Source organism: Perna viridis, chromosome 14 (genome assembly GCF_037379345.1).
Source record: "Perna viridis isolate PV_CMFRI_1.1 ecotype Kerala chromosome 14, ASM3737934v1, whole genome shotgun sequence".
In the NCBI taxonomy this organism is placed as follows: Eukaryota; Metazoa; Mollusca; class Bivalvia; order Mytilida; family Mytilidae; genus Perna; species Perna viridis.
This window is the reverse complement of record NC_142458.1, coordinates 16,337,068-16,363,017: the sequence shown is the minus strand read 5'-3', so window position 1 is coordinate 16,363,017 and position 25,950 is coordinate 16,337,068. Positions and strand designations below refer to the sequence as shown.

Sequence of the window (25,950 nt, the reverse complement as noted above, 5' to 3'; positions counted from 1 at the left end):
TTTTTAACGTACTTAAACGTTATTTTTATTTTTTTTTCAAACTTTATAAAACAAAAATATTTCAGATGCAACATACATACCACATATGAAGTTAATTTCTGCAGTATTAGCAGAAAGAAGTGCTTCGATTTCCCGTTTTGTAAAAACAAAATAAGTACAAAACGCTTTAATGTTGATTCATTCGTAAAAACAGTATCATTATGATCCATTTATAAAAGATAACTTATTTTCCGACGATTTATCTATATTTACGTATTTGGGATTTCCCAACCAAGAAAAAAACAGTCACTATTTAAATCACCCACAAACATAGTGTATTTGCGGTGAAGTGAACCGATAACCACTTGTACTTTGACAATATTAGCTTCCTGGTCTTAACAAATGAACACGAGAGAGAGATAATGACATTGTAATTTGTGCATCGTGTCATTTTTGTTTCAGCAGTCAAACAGTCAGAATGAAGGACTTGTATAGTTTTTGTTTCGTAATTTGTATATTTCTTTTAATGTGCGGAATAACGATAAAATCACAGGTAAGTTTTGTGTGTAAACTTGTTTAAGACGATTTAAGGTGACTACATCAATTCATGTATGTCTATCAAATTTAATTAGTTTATGTATTATATCATGTTCGAGGCCATGCTAGATTTTACAGTAAAACATGTGAATTATTATCACCTTTTGAACTGGTGATGCGTTTAATTTAGGAATGGTGTTCATTATATGGGATCAAATTGCACAGGCAGTTATAACACGGACATTATATAATTATATATGTATATGTACATTACATATGTCCCTGCAGCCCTTTTCACAAAATATCGTAAGTGTAAAATTAGTCGTAAGTTATGATGTCATAATAGAGTTAAGTATTGTGACTTACCCTGCTTCTATATGTTAAAACGATAGTTGTAATTACCGATAAAAAGGCTGAAAAATGTAAACATTAAATATCCGAAAAGAACCAAACTTGAGCGACAGCTTAGACAGCCAATACAAGTACATGTATAGCCAATACGAATAACATAATATATTATTTGGACTGCTCTAAACTGAAGTACAAACTTTAAATTTGGCTAACCACAACCGAAGTCTTAAACCGTAGAAAACAACAAATTTTAAAAGCCAAAACTTTATATTTACAAAACAAATCAATAACTTACGGTTAATACCACTTAATACATCAAATACAGTGAAACCTGTCTAAATCGAACCCTTGAAATATGTCTTCACAGGCAAATATTTTCACGTGAAATACATGCCAATCGAGTTTCACATGAAATTAGCATGATTGTCACGTGAAAATCATTTAACACGTATTTCATTTGAAAAATTCTCGTTAATTTCATGAGAAAGCTCGATTCAACCGGATTTCACGTGAACTCTGTCCCAAAGTTTATATGCTCAATTCAGGTGAAAATCGTGAAATTCGTGTGAAAGTCATGTGAAATAATTCCGCTATGTAAACTAGAACCTTTTTCAAGTCTTATCATATCAATTTTGATGAAATTTGAACTTAGTAAACTGAAAACCTGTCTAGACCGAGCCAATTTTTAAAGTTCCAAAGTCGTTCAGTTTAGACAAGTTTTCACTGTATTTAAGAATGGTGCTGTCTGAAAATCATGCACAGTTATTTAAGGAGGTAGACCTAGGGTAAGGGACACAACTCTTCAAATCATTGGAACGTTTGTATTCAGTATTTTACATCAATCTTATGTAAGCATCTATATAACTTAGGTTGATTTTATTCTGCTTCAAATGAAAGCTTGAAAGGCTTTGGTGAAATTGATTATGATACAAACACATCAATGATTTCATTTTAGACATATAAGAATTCTGTATGTGAGGCGATAACGATGTACACACTTTGGCGGTATCTGAACAATTAGCTATATCTATTAAACCCAACCTTCACTGCCAATATTCAATTTCTTGGATACTGTTTATAATTACCTTTAAAAAAAATCCAAAGAATTTCCAAATGAAATATTTCTGAGCAAAACATGTGCATACACATGCTTGAATTATTATCTGATTTTATGTTGAACTGTAAATAATTTATTTGTAGTTCTGTATCGATCTACTGTTTTGAACTTACCCTATTGACCATATTTAATGCCCAGTATATTTTTCTGAAAATGTTCCCGATAAGTTGCCAGAGATGGGAAATTGGCGTTGAAAGAAACAAATTCGTTGACAGTTATATACAGTGATCTTTTAAGCGGAAATTCAACGGGATGTATCATTGTTGATTCAGATGTGTTATTGTGATTTTGCGTTTTGTAATTGTATATATAGCTCTTGTGAAATTTACATTTGAAGGGCTATTGAAATAGAATTTTGAAACAATTGAATGGCTGTGAAAAAAGTACATGGTGTCTTCGATAATACGAGATTAAAGTATTTCATATTTCTATATTGCTACTGCCAATTTTTCGGTCCCAATATCTATGTTTCAATGCATGCTATCCTCCAAACTCCAAACAGCGTCTGACCATCGAAATTCACTCTAGACGCTGTCGCCAGCCCTCTCAGAAAATGTTAGAATGGTGAAAAGTCGGGAATAATTATATGATTTTACGTGACGTTATCCGATTGTCAATGACGTATGACTTGAATTACGCCCGAGAATTTCGAAAGGCCTGTTTGTAGCGGTTAGTAAAAGAGGAAACGAACGTCTGCCGCTGTATGGACTTAATATATTCACTCCAGGGTTCAGTGAGGTTTGTGTTGTTTGTTTTATTGTTCGTAGGTTTTAGATTTTTATTGCTGTAAGATTAGTTTTTCGTCCGTTGTCCTGTCGGTATCCCCGGTGTTGTTCGTCAACAGAACTTTCTTTGCACTCGCTATTGATCGTCTTACACAGGCAAATATTATTGACGTGGAATTCATGTTGAATGTGTTCACAAGAAATTCACTTGAACTTCACATGAAATTGACGTTATTTCTACACGAAATTCATTTAACACAAATTTCATGTCAACAATTCACGCGAATTTCACATGAAGGCTAAATTCACCCATTTCACGTGAACTATGTCCTAAAGTTTATCTGCTGAATTAGGTAAAATTATGTTTGATCATCATGCGAAATACTTTTACCTTTGTACCATTATATCTATAACTTTAAGCGCGTAATCACAATCTTAATGATTGGCGAGGGAAAGATTTAAAGCTTTAAAGGTTGATAATAATAATAAAATAATTTGTCCCTTTATTTCTCTGTTACATGGCTTAAACAATGGAACCGGTTAAAATGAATCTCCATTTGACTCTATAATTTGTTCGGTTTAGACAGGTGTTCGGTTTACGATAGTTTGAAATACATATGCACTAATATAAAGAGACTTCTTTGTTCCTTGATTACATTCTTTTGAGTTCCGCTAGAATCTTGGTTCCCTTGATTACTTTTTCAAAATGTATCTGTTTTTACAAGTGTGCGTATTTTTTCCCTAGTTTAGTGTAGAAAAGTTTCAAGGTTTATTCTGAATGAAGATAATCATTCTAGTCTGAATGTTTGTTTGATTTACAAAAAGGTATATCCCATTAGTGCGTTATGTTAACATATTTACACGAAAACTATGGAATGTGTCCATCCTGCACTGAGATATAATATATTTATGACTTAACCGTTATCTGTATTATGAAGTCGGGTTTCAAGAGAAGCTTATAACGTCCTTTACTGTAAGGATGCCGCCATCTTGTACCGACGTTAATTAACTGTAGATTTTATGCTAATATTTGATCCGGTGCACGTATTAAAATGCTTTGAATATCACCATTAGTATCATTATACGTCGTATCTCCTTAAACACTTATTTTGTATTAAGACAAGTTGAATTTCCTGCGTGATGTACACTGATCGCTTCCGCACTTTGATAGTTGAATGAATAATGCATGTACATATTGCGGTTTTTAAATGGTCGACCGCCAAGATGTTCTCGTCGTTTCTATAGTTTTCTTTGGTTTAAGTTTGGCCTGTCAGTACTGTTCTGCATATTTATCTACGCATGTTTTAAACTGCTCTTCTTCAATATTTTATCTTTATTTATGGAAGTTCTTTCTTCGAGACATTTTACCTTTTTATTGTACGTTTCATTTGCGACAATATTCGTAACCATTTGTTTTGTTCTACAATTTGCCATATTGTATGATTATTGCATGACCATTGGAAAATACTGTCCCGATATGTTTTATGCTAATTGTATGAGGGTGCTAATGCAACATACTTACATACAATATAGCGGGAAATTTTCACAAGGTTTGATGAATCGGGAAAATAAAACTTGCCATTTTAAGTCACGATATTTTTTCATATAATTTCCATTCCATTTAGTCTGTAGACTCGAACAATAAAATTGCAAACATTTAAAAACCCTATTCGTATAGTAAATCGCGAAAAATGGCACCTTCGAAAATTACCCATTTCACCGTATTATATAGACCACCTTGTTATTACGATAAGACTTAATCCGATTTTTTAATGTTTAATGTCCGAATCAAATTTCTTACCTTTGTTCTGAAAATGATAAGATAACCTCTTGTATTTAAATAGAAATCACTACTCAACATATCACACAAATGTTATCGGTGCTTGCTTTATAAACGTTCTTGAATGTGCCACTGTTATCTGTTATCTCAAGATATGGTGCCATTGTGATATTCATGATGTTATCTTTGCTTTTCCAAAACATATACCTCACATCACGAAAACTATTAATAATATTCCTGTCACTTCCAATTTTATATTTTTGCAGTATTATATTGTCCATCATTACCATAAACGATTTTCATTAGATTTTTTATCGCTGTACCGCGTTATTGTTATTTTTGTTTCATCAGTGTTTTTGGTATTTGGATATCACCTTTACTATTGTTATCTTAGATTTCACATTTGTTTATACAAACGTTTCCTTATAGTCCTTTTTTAATAATATTTGGTAATTTTTTCGTTTGCAATCTGGTTCTTCTTTCACGGTATGTTTTACCCGCGTCACCACAGGTGAAAAGTGTCTATTAGCCGCTCGACTCCGTCGTTTGACTGTCCTTTCGTACGACCGTCCGTCACACTTAGGGGGTATCTACTTTGTATATTCTGTAACTTAAAAACAAATGAACCCGTATTATTCAAACTGCATAGTGAGAATATACATAGTTAAGATGTGCTCCTCCTAATACGGAGAAATTTGATATTTTTCCGTACATTTTAAGCTTGTTAAAATAAGCCACTTTTTTCATTGTATGTGCTTGAATACTTCACTGATGCAAGTTGTATTCTTCTTATCCATATAGCGATATTGCCCTGTCAGCTACTTGATGGAAGTGGACAATTTTTAAAGACAAAAATGCAGTTTCTGCTATTTCTTTGAAGTGATTCAAACACTAAAATAAAAAAAAAAAAACAACAATGACCTCGAGTTTCTTCATGTTTATTATCGTGCTTTTCATTGGTCAGTTTATTAAATTCAATTTTTAACATTTCATTTTTTCCTTCTGTTATGCATTTTCAAATGAGAAGTAATTTAGTAAACCATTTCTATTTTTTGATTCTTTATACATGACTTTATTTTCAAAAATCTTTTAATGAAAGTTTTCCTTTTTTCTCTTTCCCTTTCCTTTCCTTTTCATCAAATAATAATTATAACGATACTTATTACACTCCCCGAAAAGGCCTACATCGGGAAGTAGTTTCACGCCATCGCTTTTAAGTCACTTGAGAACAATATGATATTTTAATTCAGATCCCTATTTATAGTATTTTGTAATTGGAACTTTACGAAAAAAAATAAATGAAAGGGCTTTTAAATCAGTACGTTGTTATTGGAACTTTTCAATACAGACCATAAGGTCTTAATGATGTTAGTCGTACATATATATATACTACAGTACGAGTATGGTTAAACATCATATTTTATGGTATATGAGAGACGGGGAATGGGGAGAATAGAGATATGGAATGTGGGATAGAAATTTGTTTTAAAAAAAGGAGAACGGTGTAAAGAAGTAAGTTCTTTGGATTGTCAAGTGGCCAATGTCATATAAAACAAAAAAATGTAAAACATAAATTTAATAAACAAAACAAACTAAAGTAAATTTCAAGATAAATGACATCATGAAATGAATAAACATAAATGTAACTAAATATACACGCACAAGACAGAACTAAATATAATGGAATGAAATAAACACATAAACTAAATATTCGCAGTCTCAACACACCACCATTTTTTCTGCACACCTCCCGGTAAGGTCGAACGTTGCATGTACTGTAAAATTAACGAATGAAATGGGTTGTTTCCCTTGGACTTTTGTTATAATTATAACTGGACGAAATATAGACTAATTTCACACAATTTTTTGTAGATTTCTATATTGACGAAGAGAACACCAGATGATATATATTTCACTATAATGCTGTATTCAGTAAGCCATGACTGGTTAAACGAACATATCTAGCACGGACTTCTCGGTTACTTTACAAATTAATATAACGGACTTTGTGCTCCAAAAATAATAAATTCCTAGCTTTCCAACGGTTTTTTTTAATCACCGACATTACTTCACCGACTCTAGGCGTTATTACACCATCTCGGGAACATCAGGTTGATAACCATTTTATCACCGACAGGTCGACGCTTCTAGCTATGTGCAAGACGCACACCAAAACCGGGTCTAAAAACCCCTGTAAATAGACATTGAACCCAAAAATTACTTACAACATCTATACCTTTGCATAATATGGCAATTTCTCGTACATTCTGGACCGTGAGCAAGAAATATCATCTCGACAGCAAAATAGACTATAATTTACCATATAAAATTAATTATTAACTTACCTGAGTATTGTAAACATTAGCCTAGGGATATCCATGTCCTGAATTGACAATTATAATTCCCCACTGCTACTTTACCAAACTCAATGCTTCACTCAATGACCATGTGCCGACTGATATAAAACTCACCTGTTAAATTTCTATACGTGTACAATCTCGTGATTTCACAAAAGGTCTACTTGATTCGATTTACCGGTGTTAGTGGTATTTAAAGCTAGGATAGTTTAAATAGTCCTGTATGGAAAAAATGTAAACGACAATTAACTGAAGTTTGTTACAAACGGTATGAACAGAAATAAACAAAACTGTATTTTTCTTTAAATGTTGACTGATTTAGAAATATGATGTATACGCTGGAAATGTAGTAGTATAGTTAAGAACAATGTAATGGGGATTCTGTGGGGAATGGGTATTTTGCCATTCGGAAAGGGGAATTATCTATGAGAAATGGGGATGGGTTTGGTGGGGAATTTTGACTGGCGGATGGTATATGGTGTAAATGGGAACGTCATGCCATTCAAGAGCTGTAGATATGCAAATAGAAACAGATGAAAGAAATGTGAATTATCTTGGTTTAATATATCATATTACATCTGCTTTCAGTCGTTGTTGTGATGAGAATTCTTTAATTTTTAGTGTTAGCTTTAAGTATCCGAATAATGGCTGAAGTTTCATAGCCTTTAACCTATCACTTTACGGTCTTTCCATGGTCAACTGTGTGGAAAGAGAGATGGACATTAACGATGGGAAATGGGAAAGAAAATTGATCTTACTTCTATAATAATGAACTTAAAATGGCCAATACATCACTTAAAGTAAAACCCATCATAAGAATCGTGCAAGAAAAAGACGATAATAAAGATTAATACATACAGAACATATAAATGGTTCAACTTTGGTAGGCCCAATATATAGCAGTGTCAGTGAAGGACGGTTAAGCAGATTACAGTTAAGTTTTATATAATTTATACTTTGAATAAGATCTGAAACTTTTGCCGCCAAATTTGTGACAGATTTTGTACGATACCCGTAAAAATTAGCTTATAATACAGTATCATTTTTATGAAACCAAATATCTAAGGGATAATTTTAACGTTCGATTACGTATTTCTTAGCTAAAATTTAAAAAAAATATATATCAAAAACTGAGAAAATCACACCCTTCAAGATTTTTAGACAGAGCTGTATTTAAATGTTTGAAATGGTTTCACAAGTCTAAGCCTTCCCTAGTTGATTCAAGTATATTCTTTTGTTGTCCACAAAGCCTTTCCAAATACGTACAATTGGGCTGTTGGCTACCTACTGACAAGTAATTTCACTTTCCTTCTTGCTAAAAACTTAAAAATACATTTGATTCAGACTTCGTTTAATTTCATGATTTGAAAGTTTGCCAATTAAATTATGGGTGTTGTGATGTAATATGCACTTTACGTACTGTATTTGGTATTAAAGCACATGCATGCAATCTTATAAACTTCTTTTAAAGAACAGAATAGACTTGTTTAAGATGTTAAAAACCGTTTGGGGTTAATGATTTAGACATATGTGATATATAATTCTAATTTTACACCTGATGTAAACTTGGCTTTTGTCTTTCCAAGCGATTTTATTCCTTCACGGTCCCATTGTAGTCTCATACAGACATTTCAGTTAAGGTATTTTACGGCCCATCAGGCCATTAACCGCAATGTGACGTTCTCATAATGTAAACATTAAATGTACTTCCAATACTCTTTTTCTAAGTTGAATTTTAAAAATTTCAAGATCACTTTGGTGTTTAAATAGAAAGGCATCTATTCAAAGAATCATTTTTATGCATGTTTTGTTTATTTTACTTCTTGTGAATTGATATTCAGATAATTGCTAATCAAAACAATATATTTGCTTTTAAATTCAACACATATGTATTTGATGTCGAAATCGAAATAACATATGACCACAGTGATACATTAGATAGAAGATAATGATAAAGGACAAAGATTAGACAAAGATAAGGTGTACCGGTAGGGTATGCGACCTCTAAACATTTGCAAAGATAATCAAACGATGTCAAATCTGGCTCAAATGAATGAATGAAATTTATGTTTGTTTGTTTGTTGGGGCTTAACGTCCGAGCAGCAATATTTCAGCTATATTCAAACGATGAATATGAAATTGATGATAAAATGAACATGAAATGATGATGAAATGAAAAAGGGATGGGACACAAGGACAATGGGGTCGACAAATTTTGATTGCCATTGGAAATAGGGAGAGACGTGTAGAGTCGGGCAATTTAGCCTCCTGTGGCGGAGCCCTATGGTTCCTACTCCGGAAGAATACCACAGTAGGGTTCTGTAACGTGCGAGGAACGTGGCATCTTTTCCAACACGATGCACCACTATGGTTTGCGGTCAGGTTTTCCGTATTATAGCCTGAAAACCCAGCATGTAACACGCCAGGGGTACCCCATTCCACCACCAGGGGCACACATACCAGTTGCTCTGTGGGCAGAGCGCCCTAGCCCCCGGCTAGGGTTATTAGCACTATTTGGTCGTCTTTTACGACAAACTTAGCACTGCTGCTGGCCTATTTTTTTAACACCCTGACCTACATGGGGAATGGAATTTATGAACGTCATATATGTAATAACTTCATTTTTAAATTGTATGAGGAAGTTTGTGCAGAGGCGGTGATCAAGTCATGGCCAAGCAATTAGATTGATTTATTGATACGTTGATCCTGCATCCTATTGGCTTAGATTTTGATATTTCTGCACAATAAAAACTAAAGATAACTTCTCAGTTTGCCATCAATGTAATTTTCAGTGTCATTATTTGTTTTTTTTTAGTTTTTTTACATTCCCAGTCAAAATTCAAAAATAAGGAGAACACAAAAAAAATTCTTATCAAAATGTTTGATATCAACTTATTTTATACTGTTTTAGTGCCCGTGATTGTAAGTTTAAAAAGTACCTAAAAATGACATCTCAAGTCTAACTATAACTATGTTTCCCTTACTTATAACTTTGCACTAACGACTTTTTGTGAAAATTACTACATATTGTACCTGTCGACATTTGGTTGTACATGTGTAAAAGGGGGGGGGGGGGTTGTTTCCTATTCTATGATTGAATGACCTACCAATAATGGGATATGTAACTCACCAAGCTCCGAATGGCATCTGGTGTACGAGACTTAAGACGCTGCAGACAGCTCATGCTAAGTCGGTAAATGTGAATGATTTTACGCGACGATAACCACTTTTTAATTAATTTTTGATTAATTTGAGTAATGCAAGTAACCGTTCTGTAGTTGTTGGTAACGAAGGAAACGTCTGCTGTTGCATGGATCCTACAAATATTCATATAAAAATGGTCTGATGCATACTAATTACGTTCTGACATATACCGACGACGGTCCGATTCTTACCGGTAACGTTCCATTTATTCCAATTATTTGTTTTAATTGATTTATATTTAAAACAATGTTTTGTTTTGATCACGATTTACCTTGGATTCAATATTTGATTAAAACTTCAAAATTATACCAGATCAAGTTTTAAAACTTAAACAAAGACAGTAATATAAAGGGGATCTTATTTCATTTAAACCTAACTTTGTTCATTGGCGAATATTATCACCTACTGTAAACAATGATAGCAGAAAAGGATATTACATATTCATATAAACATTCCTTCAATGTACAATCATGCATAATGATAGATAGGTTATCATATATATTGACTGCACATGCTTGTACCTAAAGTGTTTTCTTGATTATTCAATGTTATTCAATGCAGATTTTCTGCCTATGTGACAACTAATATAATAATCTAAGTGTCTGAAGTTTTTGGAGCAAGGACGTGTTGTTTTTTATAACGGTACCTAAATCAGGTGAACTTTCCATATAATCTGGAATTGGGCAATGGAGCAATTGGTCTATGGGTAAGGAAGGCATGAGCTATTGGAACAGGAGAAATTGGAAATCAGAATTAGTTACACATTGATAATAAACAACGAAGTTTAGAATTATTCATAAATCTAAAGGAGTAATCAAGGGAACCAAGGTTATAGCCGCAATCAAAAGAATGTAATCCAGGGACAAAGACCAGACATGGAAAACAGACATACACAACCAACAAAGAACATAAAGTAACTAAGATCACACATACATAGTAACAAAAGCAAATGAGCAACTGGGACTCCACTAAAACCTGGGAGCATGGACCAGGTGCACCGGTAGGGTAACCGTCCTCTGCTTTTCTAGAAACGTCCGCCGAGTTGCTCATAAAAAGTCAAGTCCGTCCGGGGTAGACAAAGGAGGAAAAGAAAACTATGACCCATTGAATAAATCAGTTTTCATGGTGCAGATGGATACACCATAACGATCCACGAGTTCATGATGACGACCATAAAACTTCTGTAGTGATGTTTAATCTTGTAGCAACATAACCCTGTTCTAGAAGCCTATTTGTTAGAGTTCTAGCGCGATACAAAAAGTCTGCGTAGTTTCGGCAAGCTCTGCCATAACGTATGAGTTGTGATATGAACACTCCATACGCAGAAGCCGAAGGGATGTTGCCACAGATAAAAGGAAAGTTGACAATTCTGAATGAAAAGTCATCACCTTTGTCGTAAAGTTTGGTCAATAGTTTTCCTTTACCATCGATTTCTAAGTGTATGTCAAGATATGAGGCTGGCCCTACAGTGTCTGTAGTATCCTTTATGTCAAGTTCTTTTGGGTAGATGCGATGTATCAAATCCCCGAAAGTAAGATTGTTTAAAGATAATACGTCATCTATATAGTAAAATATCGTATTAGATAAGGAAATATAAATAAATAATTGTTGAATTTGAATTTAAAATGTGGATTGCAGTACTGGGGTAGGGAAAAGGGGAATAGGACAGTAGGAATCGGAAATAGGAATTGGAGGACGCAGTAATTGGTATAGAGAATAGGACAATGGAGTATTGGGAATGGGAAACGGGGAATGCAGTAACTATATAGGGAATGGAAAATGTGGAGTTGGAAGTTAATCCCATTTAAAAGCTATGGTCCTGGCAGCTAATTCATACTGTTTTGTATTTACACCCTCGACATAACAATGTTTTCTTTCATCACCGTTTTACCTGTGGATATTCTGAAGACATCAAATTAACTTTTAGTTTATAACACTATTTACTAGGCACAGAGTCAATTTATTTAAGAAACGTTCATCAACCAACAATGTCATATTTTATTCCCTTTTTCAAAAAGGGTGGTACTTTTTACCTAGCAACACGTTATCAATCAATATGGACTGCATTCTGTGGTTATAGAATGATTTTGCTTCACGTTCTTGTATGAAAAATATTAAGTCTTTCCCTTCTTTTACGCTTGTTTACCTTATTATTATTTTTTTTCTTCATTTGTTTGCTGCAGTAAAAATAAAAAACTAAAAATTGACCATTGATTTTTCTTGGAATTACTATCGTAAGATGACATTGTTGTAAATAAAACATACAGTAGTCTTCTGAAGCCGATCCTTGAATTTGTAAATTTCCGGTAAAATCCACTCAGAAATGTACTATTCACGTAGCTATTAATAGGTTACGAGTGAAAGATATTGAACACAATGTACATGATGGAATTCATGTAGGCCATGCATTACCGTGTTGTCAATGTACCATATTATATCGTACACATCTTCACCTTTATCTATTTGAAACGGGAGTTATGGCTTTTTTAATAAAAGTTTATAAATAGTCAAATTTATTTACTTACATACGTGTTCATATAAACACAATTCGTAACTGTAATTTTAACGTTTAAGAGTAATCAAGGGAACCAAGATTATGGCGGTAATCAAAGGAATGTAATCCAGGGACAATGACCAGACATGGAAAACAGACATACACAACAAAGATCATAAAGTAACTAAAATCATACATACAAAGTAACAAAAGCAAATGAGCAACTCAGAATCCACTAAAACTGGGAACAAGGACCCGGTGCACCGGTAGGGTAAGCATCCTCTGCTTTTCTAGAAACACCCGCCGAGTTGCTCGTAATAAGTCAAATCCAGGGTGGTCGAAAGAGGGAGGGAAAACTATGACACGTTTAACAAATCAATTTTCATGGCGCAAATGGATACACAGTAAAGATCCATCGATTAATCTCTGATTTTGATTTGCTTTAGATAATTAGTACACTATATCAATATAATCAGTAACTGTGGTACAACTTTTTTTCAAGGAAAATAAACATCTTATTGACCTAAACTATATGAGGCAGTTGACATTGTCAGAAAAATGACTACATAAAGAGATAGGTGAGATTGTCAGAAAAAATTTTATAAAGAGACTGTTGACATTGTCATGAAATAACTGCATAAAACCTATTGAGGCTAACCCGATGAGGTCAAACGTCAAATTAATTAAACAATCTCAACTTCTTGTAGATAGTCTGAGTCTTTGCAATAGTCCTGGTATTGGATTTCGTTTTTTGTAGTTATTCTGTAGTAAAAAATTCCTTTGAATTACACATAGGTTTATATCATAACATGAGTGTTTCTTTCAAATCAACATTTTTTCTCCTGACTGTGTAAAATATACAAATCTACAAATATACAAATATGATGAAAGCAAAAACAGGTTTTATCGTTTGCCAATCTGATAACTATTTTCCAGTGGTAGAATGAACATCCTTTAACCATTGAAGAGTGTTTATACTTTTAGAGATTTGTATTATTTATCATTGGTCGTCGTTCGTCCAATTGCTAAACCACAGTCTTGGGCAAACAATTTGCATTAGTTCTAAAACAGATCTTTTACTTTTGTTACTTTGTATGTATTATATTAGTTACTTTATGTTTTTGTTGTGTTTGTCTGTTTTCCATGCCTGGTTTTTGTCTCTGGGTTACATTCTTTTGATTTCCGCCAGAATCTAGGTTCCCTTGATTACTGTTACAAAAACTGTAAATGAATATCATTGTCGGACAATTCAAGTCTTATATTTAATACATTGTTATAACACTTATAAAACACTTATAATTTCATCTTTTGATGTTCTTCACTGCGACTGTGTATGTTGTCCTCAAACTAAGTGGTATATGTCTTTACATTATACTTCCTAATCAGCAATACATTTAAGTGGTACTATTAAAAACCATTTATTGTAACAAAAGAATGAATACGAAAACAAATACTCAATAAAATGTTCTAACTCTTTGTTTGATTGTCTGTTTGATTTTAGAAAATATATGTGATACCAATATTTCCCCTCTCTTTTTTTTTCTTTATATTCTCTTGGAGAAAAAAATACACAGAATCTCCCATTTCGAATCCGAGACCATAAAACACTTATTTGATAATTACAAGCCAATTATTGAATAATTTTTGTTCATCTAATGTTGGAAAAATTAAAATATCTGCAGTTCATTATAATTTTATATTTCATTTTTTTTTCGGCTGCCTTATACCGCGTTTGTATAAGACTAATAGTTTGATTAGATCTTTAAGAGTAAGATCTAACAACACCCCTTTCTACTTTCTAAAAACAGATTGACTTCAAAATCAGCCACTTAGTTTTCAGCCAGTGTATTGTTAGATGTTATATGCAGTGACTTAAACTGAATAAAACAACTACGTTTAGTTAGTTATTTTTATGTATGTTTATTTGTGTATAACTAAATTTCAGAATTAACAATCTTTCTTAAAAAAATGGTCCATCATCTCATAGACCAAATTTTGAATTGTGACTATGACTTCATCAAGATATTCCGATTTTTATGATATACTGGTTGAATTTTAATACTAAAATTAAATTATAATGAATGACTCTATTAGGAAAAACCTCATAGCCCGTGGTACCTACTAAATAACCTGCGTGATTGAGATTATTTCTTCATAGACCGAAAAAATGTAAGAGTCATTCCTTAATAATTTTGTTATTTCTGTCCCTTCTAATCGTAGATTGGGCAGCAACAAAGCAGTATATGCCTATTTATGCCCTCTCCACACGATAATGATGTCTGATGATTTTCATAAAAAAATATCACGAGATTAATTATGCTTTTTTGTTGTAATGTCATCTTACTATAAAAAGACATGAATAAACTCGAAGTATCCATCAGCTCCTAGTACCAATGATCACATGAAATTACAATATCAAGCATTATGTTGAACCGGTATTCGAAATTTTCTAAATTTAAATCAATGTTGTATTTGAATCATGCAAAAACAGGAAAACACTTGTTGATTCTTTTAACTAATCGTAATCTAGAAAATTTCATATCGTAATTGATTATTAAATCCAAGGACAATGTGCAAAATGTTTAATTGTCTCTTAAAAATATTTAAGTATCAACACACTTTGATTTATTTCGCCGTGACTTGTCAATATAACATTAAAATCAAAAGTTGAACAAAAAAAAACATCATTTTCTTTCCTTTTTCTAAAAAATCAAATCTTATATCTTAAATCATTAATCATTTAAATATGGACAATTGTACTAGGTCAATATAAGGCTTTTTATTATAGTCTTTTAACATATTCGGTAACTATACCAGTGGTGATTAAAAAGCATTTGCATGACTTCCAAATGACAGTATCACTTGCGAGGATTTTCCTTTATCAAAGTATTTCCATTAAATAATTGCTACTCGGAATAGCTGAAAATAAAACTTATTGATATCTTATGAATCAGTTTAAAATTTGCCCAGCAAGGTCAATGTGAAAAATGTAGTTATTGACTTTAACTGTATCCACAGACGTTCTTCAATTGTTTTTGTTTGGTACTTTGATAAATCATTAAAATAATTTTACTGATAATACTCATTTGACGTTAATAGATATGTAAAATACAATGTATTCATTAAATGCGCTAACTTTAAATGCATGTAAATATTTCGTGCTCTTATCAATCTTGTACATTGTATATATTCACAACTAGTAAATTTAATCAAGTGAAACAAATTGCAGAAAAAATACAGACCCTATTCTTATCAATGGCATGTTTTTTCAGTTGCAAGTAATTCTATCTATACAATGAAAGACCGTACAATAACTTTGGAACGTCTATCAAATTTTCAAACTTGATTTATATGAATTGTATGTACATTAATTAGAAACCAGGAAGGGTATCGACGACTATCAATCTTCATTCTTTGACTTTATGCCAAGAAGCATTATACCTTAATATTGACGAAAAACTGACTACATACAATTGTTAAAGGTCGGGATGGTTTATAAATGTAAATCAACTTTTCAGGTGACTTTTATTTATAAACATTGCAACATATTTGAATTAAATGGTTTGGGTATGTTAAAATAGAAACAAAAATTTCAGAAACAAGGGCATGGTATATGTCTCATCTACAGATAGCATTTTTTAAAGTAGCATTCTTTATGGAAATTAGACATGAGGTGATGCATGCATGTCACAAACCAACCACTTTTAGTTTTTATACAGAAACAAACATGTTTTATTTTTTCATATTCGGCTTTTTTGCACTTTGAGAAAAACATTCTATTAAGGAGGTAGACCTAGGGTAAGGGACACAACTCTTGCAAATCATTGGAACGTTTGTATTCTGCATATTACATCAATCTCATGTAAGAATCTATGTAACTTAGTTTGATTTTATTCTGCTTTAAATGAAAGCTTGATAAGCATTGGTGAAATTGATTATGATACAAACATATCACTGATTACATTTTCGACTTTATCTAATCTCTGTAATAATGGTTTCCATATTAGAATTCTGTATGTGAGGCGTTAATGATGTACACATTTTGGCGTTTTTGTCACAGTAAATCTGAATAAAAAACAATTGTAGCTATATCTATTCACCTAACGTTCACTGCCAATATTCAATTTCTTGAATATTGTTTATAATTAACTTTATAAACATATTTTCATTTTCACGTAACTGTAGTATTTTCTGCATACAAATCTTATTTTGTAGAAACCATACAAACATCTCCTAATTAAACCAACCAAATCAAGAACAATAATTTCGTGGCAAAGTACCAAAGTAACTTTGACTGATTTCATTCTGCTCCAAATGAAAGCTTGATGGACTTAGGTGATACTGAATGTGATACAAATATATCACTGATTTCATGAGTTGTGTCCCTTACCCTAGGTCTACCTCCTTAAATGACTACGGAATCATTGAAATCCTCTCTTCTTTTCTACAGTGTATGAATTGAATTTGGACTGGTACTTCTATTATAACTGTCATATCAAAGAGTAATCAAGGGAAAGCCAAAAAGTATAATCTAAGAACAAAAACTGGAAAGGGACAACAGAAACATAGAACAAAAAACAAAAAAACAACAAAAACATGAAATAATAAGTAAATGATCAACTCGGACACCACTAAAAACTGGGAGCATGGACCAGGTGCACTGCTCTGCTTTCTAAAAAGTCCAACCGAATTGCTCACAAAACGTCAAGTCCAGGATTGACGAAAGAGAACAGAACTATGATTATAAACTATTGAAAAATTCAATGAGCACAACGTTAACAGTTTTTCGGTTTTCTTTTCATTTTTTTTTCAAAAACTTAAACAATACATTATGACGTTTCCTTTAATCGTACGTCCCAATAAACCAAATAATATGTATATCTATTGTAAACTATGCTTTGGTTGACCATGAATTTTTCTAAAAAGGACAAATTTAATAAATTTGTGTTTTTCATTTACCTACGTATGCAGTTATTTCTTCAGTTAAAAAGTTTACTCTAAACGTTTTGTGCCCTTTTCAGTAAGCACTGTGAAGGCTAGAATGGTTCTCACAGACTCAATCTAAAACAAAATGTGAACGTCCGTAGCTATTTTTTTGCCTAAAACAATAAATGATCATTGATGATATTGCATTTCAATTGAATCTTTAATTGTTTTTGTAGGAAAATCAAGACGATTGTAAACCCATTTGTCCTGGCAATCAGTGTAAATGCCCTGATGATTTGTTTTTGTTTGAAGACACAGAAAATCGAAATGTAGAAGAATGTAAATATCAGTCGACAACTACTACAAACTATTCGACATCATCTCCGCAATATGAGTCTTCGTCATTTTCAAATTTAGAAAGAGAAAATAGAACTGTTGTTTGCCGAATAACATGTCCTAAGGGCTATTATGACAATACAATTACGCGCGAATGTGCCCAGTGCGATTCTATGTGTTCTAATTGTACTGGTAGTGGGGAGACAATGGCTAACTGTACGTGTCTCTATGGCCGTAAAAATAATGAAACATGCGCTGAAAAATCGGACGCTGATAAAGGGGGAATAGACCTAGCCATGATTGCGGGTGCTGCCGCTGGAGGCGTAATAGTTGCAATAATTGTTACTGTTGTCGTGGTTGTATGTGTCTGTCGTCGTCGAAGTGGACATGGAAAAGAAAATAAGATGAAGAGTAGAATGAGTACGATTATTGAGGTAAGTCGAAGATCATAGAAGATCATAGGGGGAATGCAAGAGGATAAATGCTAATGATGCACTTCATTCAATTTTAATTTCAGTAGATTGTTTGAAAATTTTTATTATTATATAGATAGCATTGTTTTGTCAAATGTTCCCATAGTAATAAATTTCGATAATTCGCACTGTGAAATAAATTCGGTAATATCACTCGTGCGTTTTCTTCCCCCAAAACGTTACAACTTTGATATCAATCCGCCAATCACAGAATTTAAAGTTCATATTGAAAATATCGATTAATTATGGAAAAATCTATGTACGAGTTCCGCACACTCGTTAAATCTATGCGTTCATCGGCACTCTTGACAATATTTTGGTTGTTCACTCTTTCCAAATATTATTCTATTATTATTAGTTAATGATAAAAGTAGGTATGAAATAGATATGATAATTTATTGCGAAAACTAGAACATTTGGACCAGTCATTTGTTGATCTTTTGATAGTGACTTGGAAATCTCCTAATGTTTTCTATGTTAATCAAGTCCGTGGCCATTATCAAGCGATTGTAATATGACTAAACTTTCAACTGAGCTCTAAGTGATATATTTTATATTAAATCTGAATATAACCACTACATCGACAACTTATTAACTGAAAAATATGTCATATTGGATCTGATGAATCTAAAACATTATGTTTCCGATATGTAAAAAACTTGTTTCACTTCAAGATTACATTAAAGCAAAGAATAATCAAGGGAACCAAGGTTATAGCATTAATCAAAAGAATGCAATCCAGGGACAAAGACCAGACATGGGAAACAGACATACACAACCAACAAAGAACATAAAGTAACTAAAATCATACATACAAAATAACAAAAGCAAATGAGCAACTCGGACTCCACTAAAACGTGGGAGCATGCACCAGGTGCACCGGTAGAATAAGCGTCCTCTGCTTTTCTATAAACACCAGCCGAGTTGCTTATAAAACGTCAAGATGTTGACATGTTGAATAAATCAGTTTTCATAGTGCAGATGGATACACCATAACGATCCACGAGTTCATGATGACGACCATAAAACTTCTGTAGTGATGACTTCAATTTTGTAGCAACATAACCCTGTCCCAGAAGCCTATTTGTTAGAGTTCTAGCACGACACAAAATGTCTGCGTAGTTTCAGCAAGCTCTGGCATGACGTATGAGTTGTGATATGAACACTCCATACGCAGAAGCCGAAGGGATGTTGCCACAGATAAAAGGAAAGTTGACAATTCTGAATGAAAAGTCATCACCTTTGTCGTAAAGTTTGGTCAATAGTTTTCCTTTACCATAGATTTGTAAGTGTATGTCAAGATATGAGGCTGGCCCTACAGTGTCTGTAGTATCCTTTATCTCAAGTTCTTTGGGGTAGATGCTATGTATCAAATCCCCGAAATTAGGATTGTTTAAAGATAATACTTCATCTATATAGCGGAAACTGAGATTAAATGATCTAGCTAAACGATATTCTTTCTTTCTGATTAAATCAGCTATTAAGTCAGCCTCATAAGAGTGAAGGAATAGGTCAGCAAGTAAAGGAGCACAATTTGTACCCGTTTGTCGAAAAACACGTCCATCACACTGGACAAATTTATTGTCGATTAAAAATTTAAGCATTTCGTAAACATCTCCTGTATAATTGGAAGATGATTTGGAATTATTTCTTACAAAGTATGAAAGTAGATAAATAAATAAATATATATTAAGATCAATGTTTGATTGATTATTTGTAAATTATCAAGAAGAAAACATTACATAAAAGTATGCAGAATAATAATGCCAAATAAATAACAAAGCTTATGTGTATTATGAAATATTATAATATGATTTTAGACTTTAAGGGCTGTTTGTATTGAACTTAACGCTAAAACAGGAAGTAAGAGTTATACGTTCTAATCCAGCTATCCTCAGTCGGAAATATGTACCTTATTATATTCTTAAGGAGGTAGACCTAGGGTAAGGGAAATAACTTTTGAAATCAGTGATATGTTTGTATCATACTAAATTTCAATAAAGCCTATCAAGCTTTCATTTGAAACAGAATAATATCAGTCCAAGTTACTTTGATGCTTACATGAGATCGATGTAAAATGTTGAATACAAACGTTCCCATGATTTGTAAGAGTTGTGTCCCTTACCCCTTAATTATAAGTGTGTGTTTCCAAATCCCTGTTTTTGTCTTCCTTTAAAAAATGAAAATAACCTACCCATCTAAAATGTCAAACAATCCCTTCAGAAATACTTTATTTCAGAAGTAACAATTTTGAATACTTCTTATTTCAGACAATCCACCTAGAAAAAATGTCGCTGACAGGCTTTTTTAAATAACAGTATCAATACAAACAATAAAAACGTTGTGCTGCATGGGATGAAAAAGGAAAGTGTTGAATATAGATTAAATTAGTTTATATTTCCTGCATCATGGATTTATAATATATTTTTTAACCTTTCCTTTATTTTAGAGTCGGGATAATACAATCGACAACCGAACCCACATAATTGACGAAACGAAACCTCAACAGTCTCAACAAGATCAACGTAAAAACCCAACATTGACGAGACCTAACTATGAAAACACCGGAAAATTTGACGACTCAAAAGTAGCCAACCAAGCACAACTTAATCAAGACAAAATATTCAGATATACCAAGGAACCGAGCACCACAAAAACAAGAAACATTGAGGAAAACGTACGTTTATGTAGTGATACGATTTTTTCTGTTGTGTCTTTCTGTAAGAATCAGACAAAATTGGAAAAATCAAAACCCTGCATGTCAAAAACCTACCTGACAATATAATTTTACTCACTGACGATATTTCTATTTGGAAATACCATAATTTGATCACAGCATCACTGAATTTGCTCAGAATTTTTCAGTATATTGTTAGTAAAATGAGGTTCATGACAGAGTAGTCTACCCTTAAAATATTCATTTTCATTGCATTTTAATGAAATAACTCAATTTACCAAAATAATATGGACAATCTTGTCTTTTTTCTTGATAATTAAATCATGTTAATCGTCAAATTACACTTTCAAAATGGTTGTTTTTATACCGTTTTACCTACTGTTATATTCTTACAGAAACCGACGCTTTATCCACCCAATGGCTTTGTTGGGTGTAACAGGATTAAAAATGATTTTCCATTTAAGTAGCAGTCTTTGTAGGAATCATGCAAATTCTGTTATATATGATACTTCCAAAAAAAGGCTTCACAGTTTTCTTTTCGTGGCTACATGAGACTATATGATGAAATGTATAATTATTTACTCTAATTTGTCTTTTTTAGGAGATAATTCACATTAAAATTCAGTAGTTTTTATTGTAATTTAGTGTTATTTACAGAGTTATCTCCCTTTTTTTTTAATTCTACAACATATTTTATATCATTCATATATCTTGTAATCAAGAGTTCTATGAAAAGCCGCATGTTATTTTCTGCTTACTTAAACTAAATATTAAAAGATATAAATACAACTTTAAATAAGTAATTATTGAGTAACATTACTTACATGTACCGTTTTTACAATAAGTGTAATATATTAATCCGTAAAATAAAGTATTTATTTTACTTGATAGGCAACATTTATTTCTGATCAATTTTTGATGTAGAAAATTGTCAATTATAATATTCCACAAAAACTAAAAAAAAAACCAATTTTATGAATACAAAAACTAAAAAAAAACACTTTTAGAAAGGATTGACTAATGTAATAATACGATGTGTTAGTATCTATATACAAAGTTCAAACATCATAAATATCCACTTTTTACTTTATTTCAGACTGTTAGCCGAGATAGTAGTCTCTATGGCAATGCTGATGCAATAAGGTTGCATCGAAATATTTCAGATGAGGTCGAGCTATCGATGTTGGGTGAGGCACCAAGGCCTCCAGGACAAAATAAAAAGACAAAAAGATCAGCGCGAAAAACTGGCCGTAAGAATAAACACGGAGTTACCAACCCCGCCGTAACTATCGTAGACGAACAAGAAAATTACGAAGATATGTCCGGACAGCAAGAAAATTATACACCTTTCGATCCAAACGCGGATGATGATCAGGAAGATTATGAAAATTATCAGAAACAAGACGAAGAACCTCTCGAGGACTATGAAAATTTTGGCAAAACGGCGTCATTAGTGCTTCAAGAGAAAGTTATTGATAACGAAGAAGACCAAGAGGACTATGAAAATTTTTCGAAGGACCTAATTCAGCCTCCGGATAATAATGACGATGACTTGGAAGATTATGAAAATGCGGCTGCATTAGCCATAGGTGGCCCTCCAAGCGTCCATCGCAAAGGAACAAGTTCTAGAACATTAGAGGTAGAAAGCCCGTATATGAACGTGGGAGATATTAGAACTTGAACAATGCATAATTATTTCAAATTAATGAAATCCACCCATGACACTATTTTGAAACAAGTAATAATGTACGGTAAGATATAGTTGTGCATAATGACACAAAGTGAATAATAACATGATGATTACGAGAAAAAATTGAACGTTTTTAGTTTATTGTGATTTCATAACCGTCGGAAGTAATATGATTTTACGCTATTTTATGACACACGGAGCACAATGTCTTCAGAGTCTCCGCACTTGCGCAATCGCCTACTTCCGTGTTAGCAAATTTCGTCTAACATTCAACATATATAGGATGTCGCTGAAGCTCTATCCATATTATTTGCATATACCACCAAAAAAGCATACCATCCATCTGACTATCTATCAGTAGTGGAATGGGCGCTTAACGTATAGAGCACAGTTTTTTACATAGTGCAAGACGGCAAACTTTTTTATCATTTTATTTCTATATTGTAAGTTGTGTAATAACAGAAAGAATATTGAATATATACTATGGGCTATTGCTTCGGCATATTGACGTGGTGCTACTGATGATTACCTTCATCCTACTTATGTCTTTAAAATAAATTATTATACCTAATTTTAATTGGAGGTATACTGAAATTATCTTGTCTTGTATGTTCGCTTATCCGTGTGTCCGAAAACAATTTGGCATTTTCACAGATCCGACGAGCCAGAATGGTTTCATATCTAGCGCATAATCTAAACATTAACAAGTTTTCTCGAAACCTCCATATGGATCATAGTAAGCATTCAAAGATTATCACGTAAAATATGAACAATTTCTTAGCATTTAACTCCACTTGTATACAAAGCAGAAATGTTTGATATTCAGTTTTTTGCTTTGTCATGATGAGCTGTACGTTGTTTAAGGAGGTAAGTTTCACAACTCTTACAAATCATTGGAACGTTCTAATTTACCATTTTAGATTTATCTGGTGTAAGCATCAAGGTAACTTGGATTAATTTCACTCTGTTTCAAAGGAAAGATTGAAAGACTTTGATGAAATTTAATATTATACAAATATATCACTGATTTCAAGAGTGATGTCTTTTTCCCTAGTTCTACCTTAATGATGTGAATTACCCTGATCCCCACATGTATTTGACAAAAGCGTGTTCAAAATTATAATTTCTATATATTTTATGTAAAGAACAAATGTAAGACATGATTCAATTGGTGTTTCAACTCTTTTTTTAGTTCTATCGAAACCCATTTATTTTCCATGATTTAGTGGATAATAATTATTTGAGATGAGTGGGGGTAATAATCTTTAAAATTAAATATTGCGTGTAATCTCTCGCTGATATCAGGGATGAATCATTCAGTAACTCATGTTCATATCATATTCAATTACAGTGGAAACCTTTTTTGAACTTAAAATGTGTTCATGTTTGACAGAATGTCGATTTAATAAGGTTCAAAATATATATTTTGTGATGTAAAGTTTACTTTTTTTTAAAAAAAATGTCGGATTTTCGGTTTTTTGGGTGTATCATGGTTTAGTTTAGATATGTTTCACTGTCTTACTGACGGTATAATTATGGTACATGAGAGTTACATGTTAGTACCAAGACACCTACACCTTAGGCGTTGAATCTTTGATAGATAAACCACATTAAAGGGATTTCCAAACCACGATTAGATAATCAACTCCATATTGAATGAATATATTATTCTATTTTAATCTTTTGCAAATATCTTATAAAAAAAACTATAAATATTAAGGTATATACCTTATTTTTCGCTGTAATGTTTATAAATTGTTTCTCAGAGATTATCTGGATTTTTAAATAATTCGAATCATTCGAATTTCTGCTTCACTCAATTATTGTAATACTTGTAGTCTAAACTAGTTTCAAACGTTGACAAATATCTGTTTGTCTTCCATAACATAGTTTGTGCTGCTCAACATGTATTTTTTTACAATTTAATTGTATTTTTAAAAATTGGATATTACTACGCATGCAATTAATCATTGTAAATGTTTTATTGTGCAATTTCAATGATTCATAAAACTGACTTGCTTGCCACCTGATTTATTATGATTCAATGGTGTTCAATTTTTTATGTGTATATTACCTGATAAATATTTTTGGTGAAAGTGGCGGTATGCAGCGTCTAAAACGGGCTTCGAACCACAGACGCTGTTTTGAGTTTGATACAATACATGTCAGTTGTAAACTTGTATCAAATGTATTCAATATTTTTTATTCAAATCTTTGGTTAATGTGTTGGGGTAATGTTTTCTCGTGCATATATTTCATATATTGAAGTGAATGAAAGGCTGACAGACATGTAATTGCTGAATCCGGGAGCGTTTCGTGGATCGAGTGCATGTGGCGATTGGAATATAAATCAGGACTATTTTTAGAATTTGGAGTTTCCTTATTAATAATGGGATTTTCGTGGACAAAATTTCACGTAAAATATATGTATATATAGTTTAATTGTTTAGGAAATGACTGATTTCCTGCCGTCTGCTGTATCATTTTTTTTTCAGAATTAAACCGATATGAAACAGTCTTTTTTTAAAATAATTAAACCACTTAACTGACAGGACTGTTTAGATCATTTGTGTTTTGTTTGTATTTCAAAGCACACGATGGAAAAACGGAAGTAGTGTGAGTGGATAGGTGAACGTGATACGACAGTTGGAGTGAAATGTCATCAAATTATTTTCATTATTCCTTACATCCTATGATATTTCGATTTCACGATATTGCCATTGTAGTAATAATTTACTTTTATACTATTTTTTTCCCAATAAAATATTAGAAATGTTATCTGTGACTTCTTCCACAACTATTCCACAAACACATTATTTTACGGATTCATCTCTTTTTAAACCGTGAAGTTGATAGCATACGAAGTTGCAGACAAAACAAGAGTAATGAAAATGACGTCATGACGGACAAGATTATGAAACGTCAATTTTTTTCGACAAATTGTATTATTTTAATTGATTTTTAAACTTCTAGCGTTCATTCATTTAAAGTTTTATTGTGAAACTATTTTCAATTACTGCTTATGTGTTTATTAAGAAATGAATTTACCACGTGAGTCTATGCATCATGAGCATAACAAAATATAAAATGAGCATTTTTTTTTATTATCATTATACCCAAAGAAAGATTTTATTTTATTCATTTTTTGTTTATTTCTTTTTTTATTATTATTTTTATTTTTATTTTATTTTATTTTTTTATTTTTTTTATTTTTTTTTATTTTTTTATTTTTTTATTTTTTGTATATTTTGCATTCTCTCATTTAAGTTTTCTTCGTTCTCCTGAACAACGACTTAAAGGTGTG

At 32.3% G+C, this 25,950-nt stretch overlaps 1 protein-coding gene and 1 long non-coding RNA gene across 2 annotated transcripts; one reads left to right on the top strand and one right to left on the bottom strand.

Moving 5' to 3' along the window:
- Nucleotides 1-1,602: 1,602 nt before the first annotated feature.
- On the top strand, nt 1,603-25,424 carry LOC148598390 (uncharacterized). The gene is made up of 5 exons (XM_088562175.1): nt 1,603-1,652; nt 2,629-2,722; nt 17,707-18,240; nt 20,729-20,956; nt 22,053-25,424. The coding sequence occupies exons 1-5, from the start codon at nt 1,603-1,605 to the stop codon at nt 22,635-22,637; spliced, it is 1,491 nt and encodes a 496-aa protein (XP_088418301.1). The 3' UTR covers nt 22,638-25,424.
- On the bottom strand, nt 6,051-11,002 carry LOC148598391 (uncharacterized). Its single transcript, XR_015918729.1, has 2 exons — nt 6,835-11,002; nt 6,051-6,680 (listed from the first exon to the last, which is right to left on the bottom strand). It is a non-coding gene; the product is annotated as an uncharacterized LOC148598391 (long non-coding RNA).
- Nucleotides 25,425-25,950: the final 526 nt, after the last annotated feature.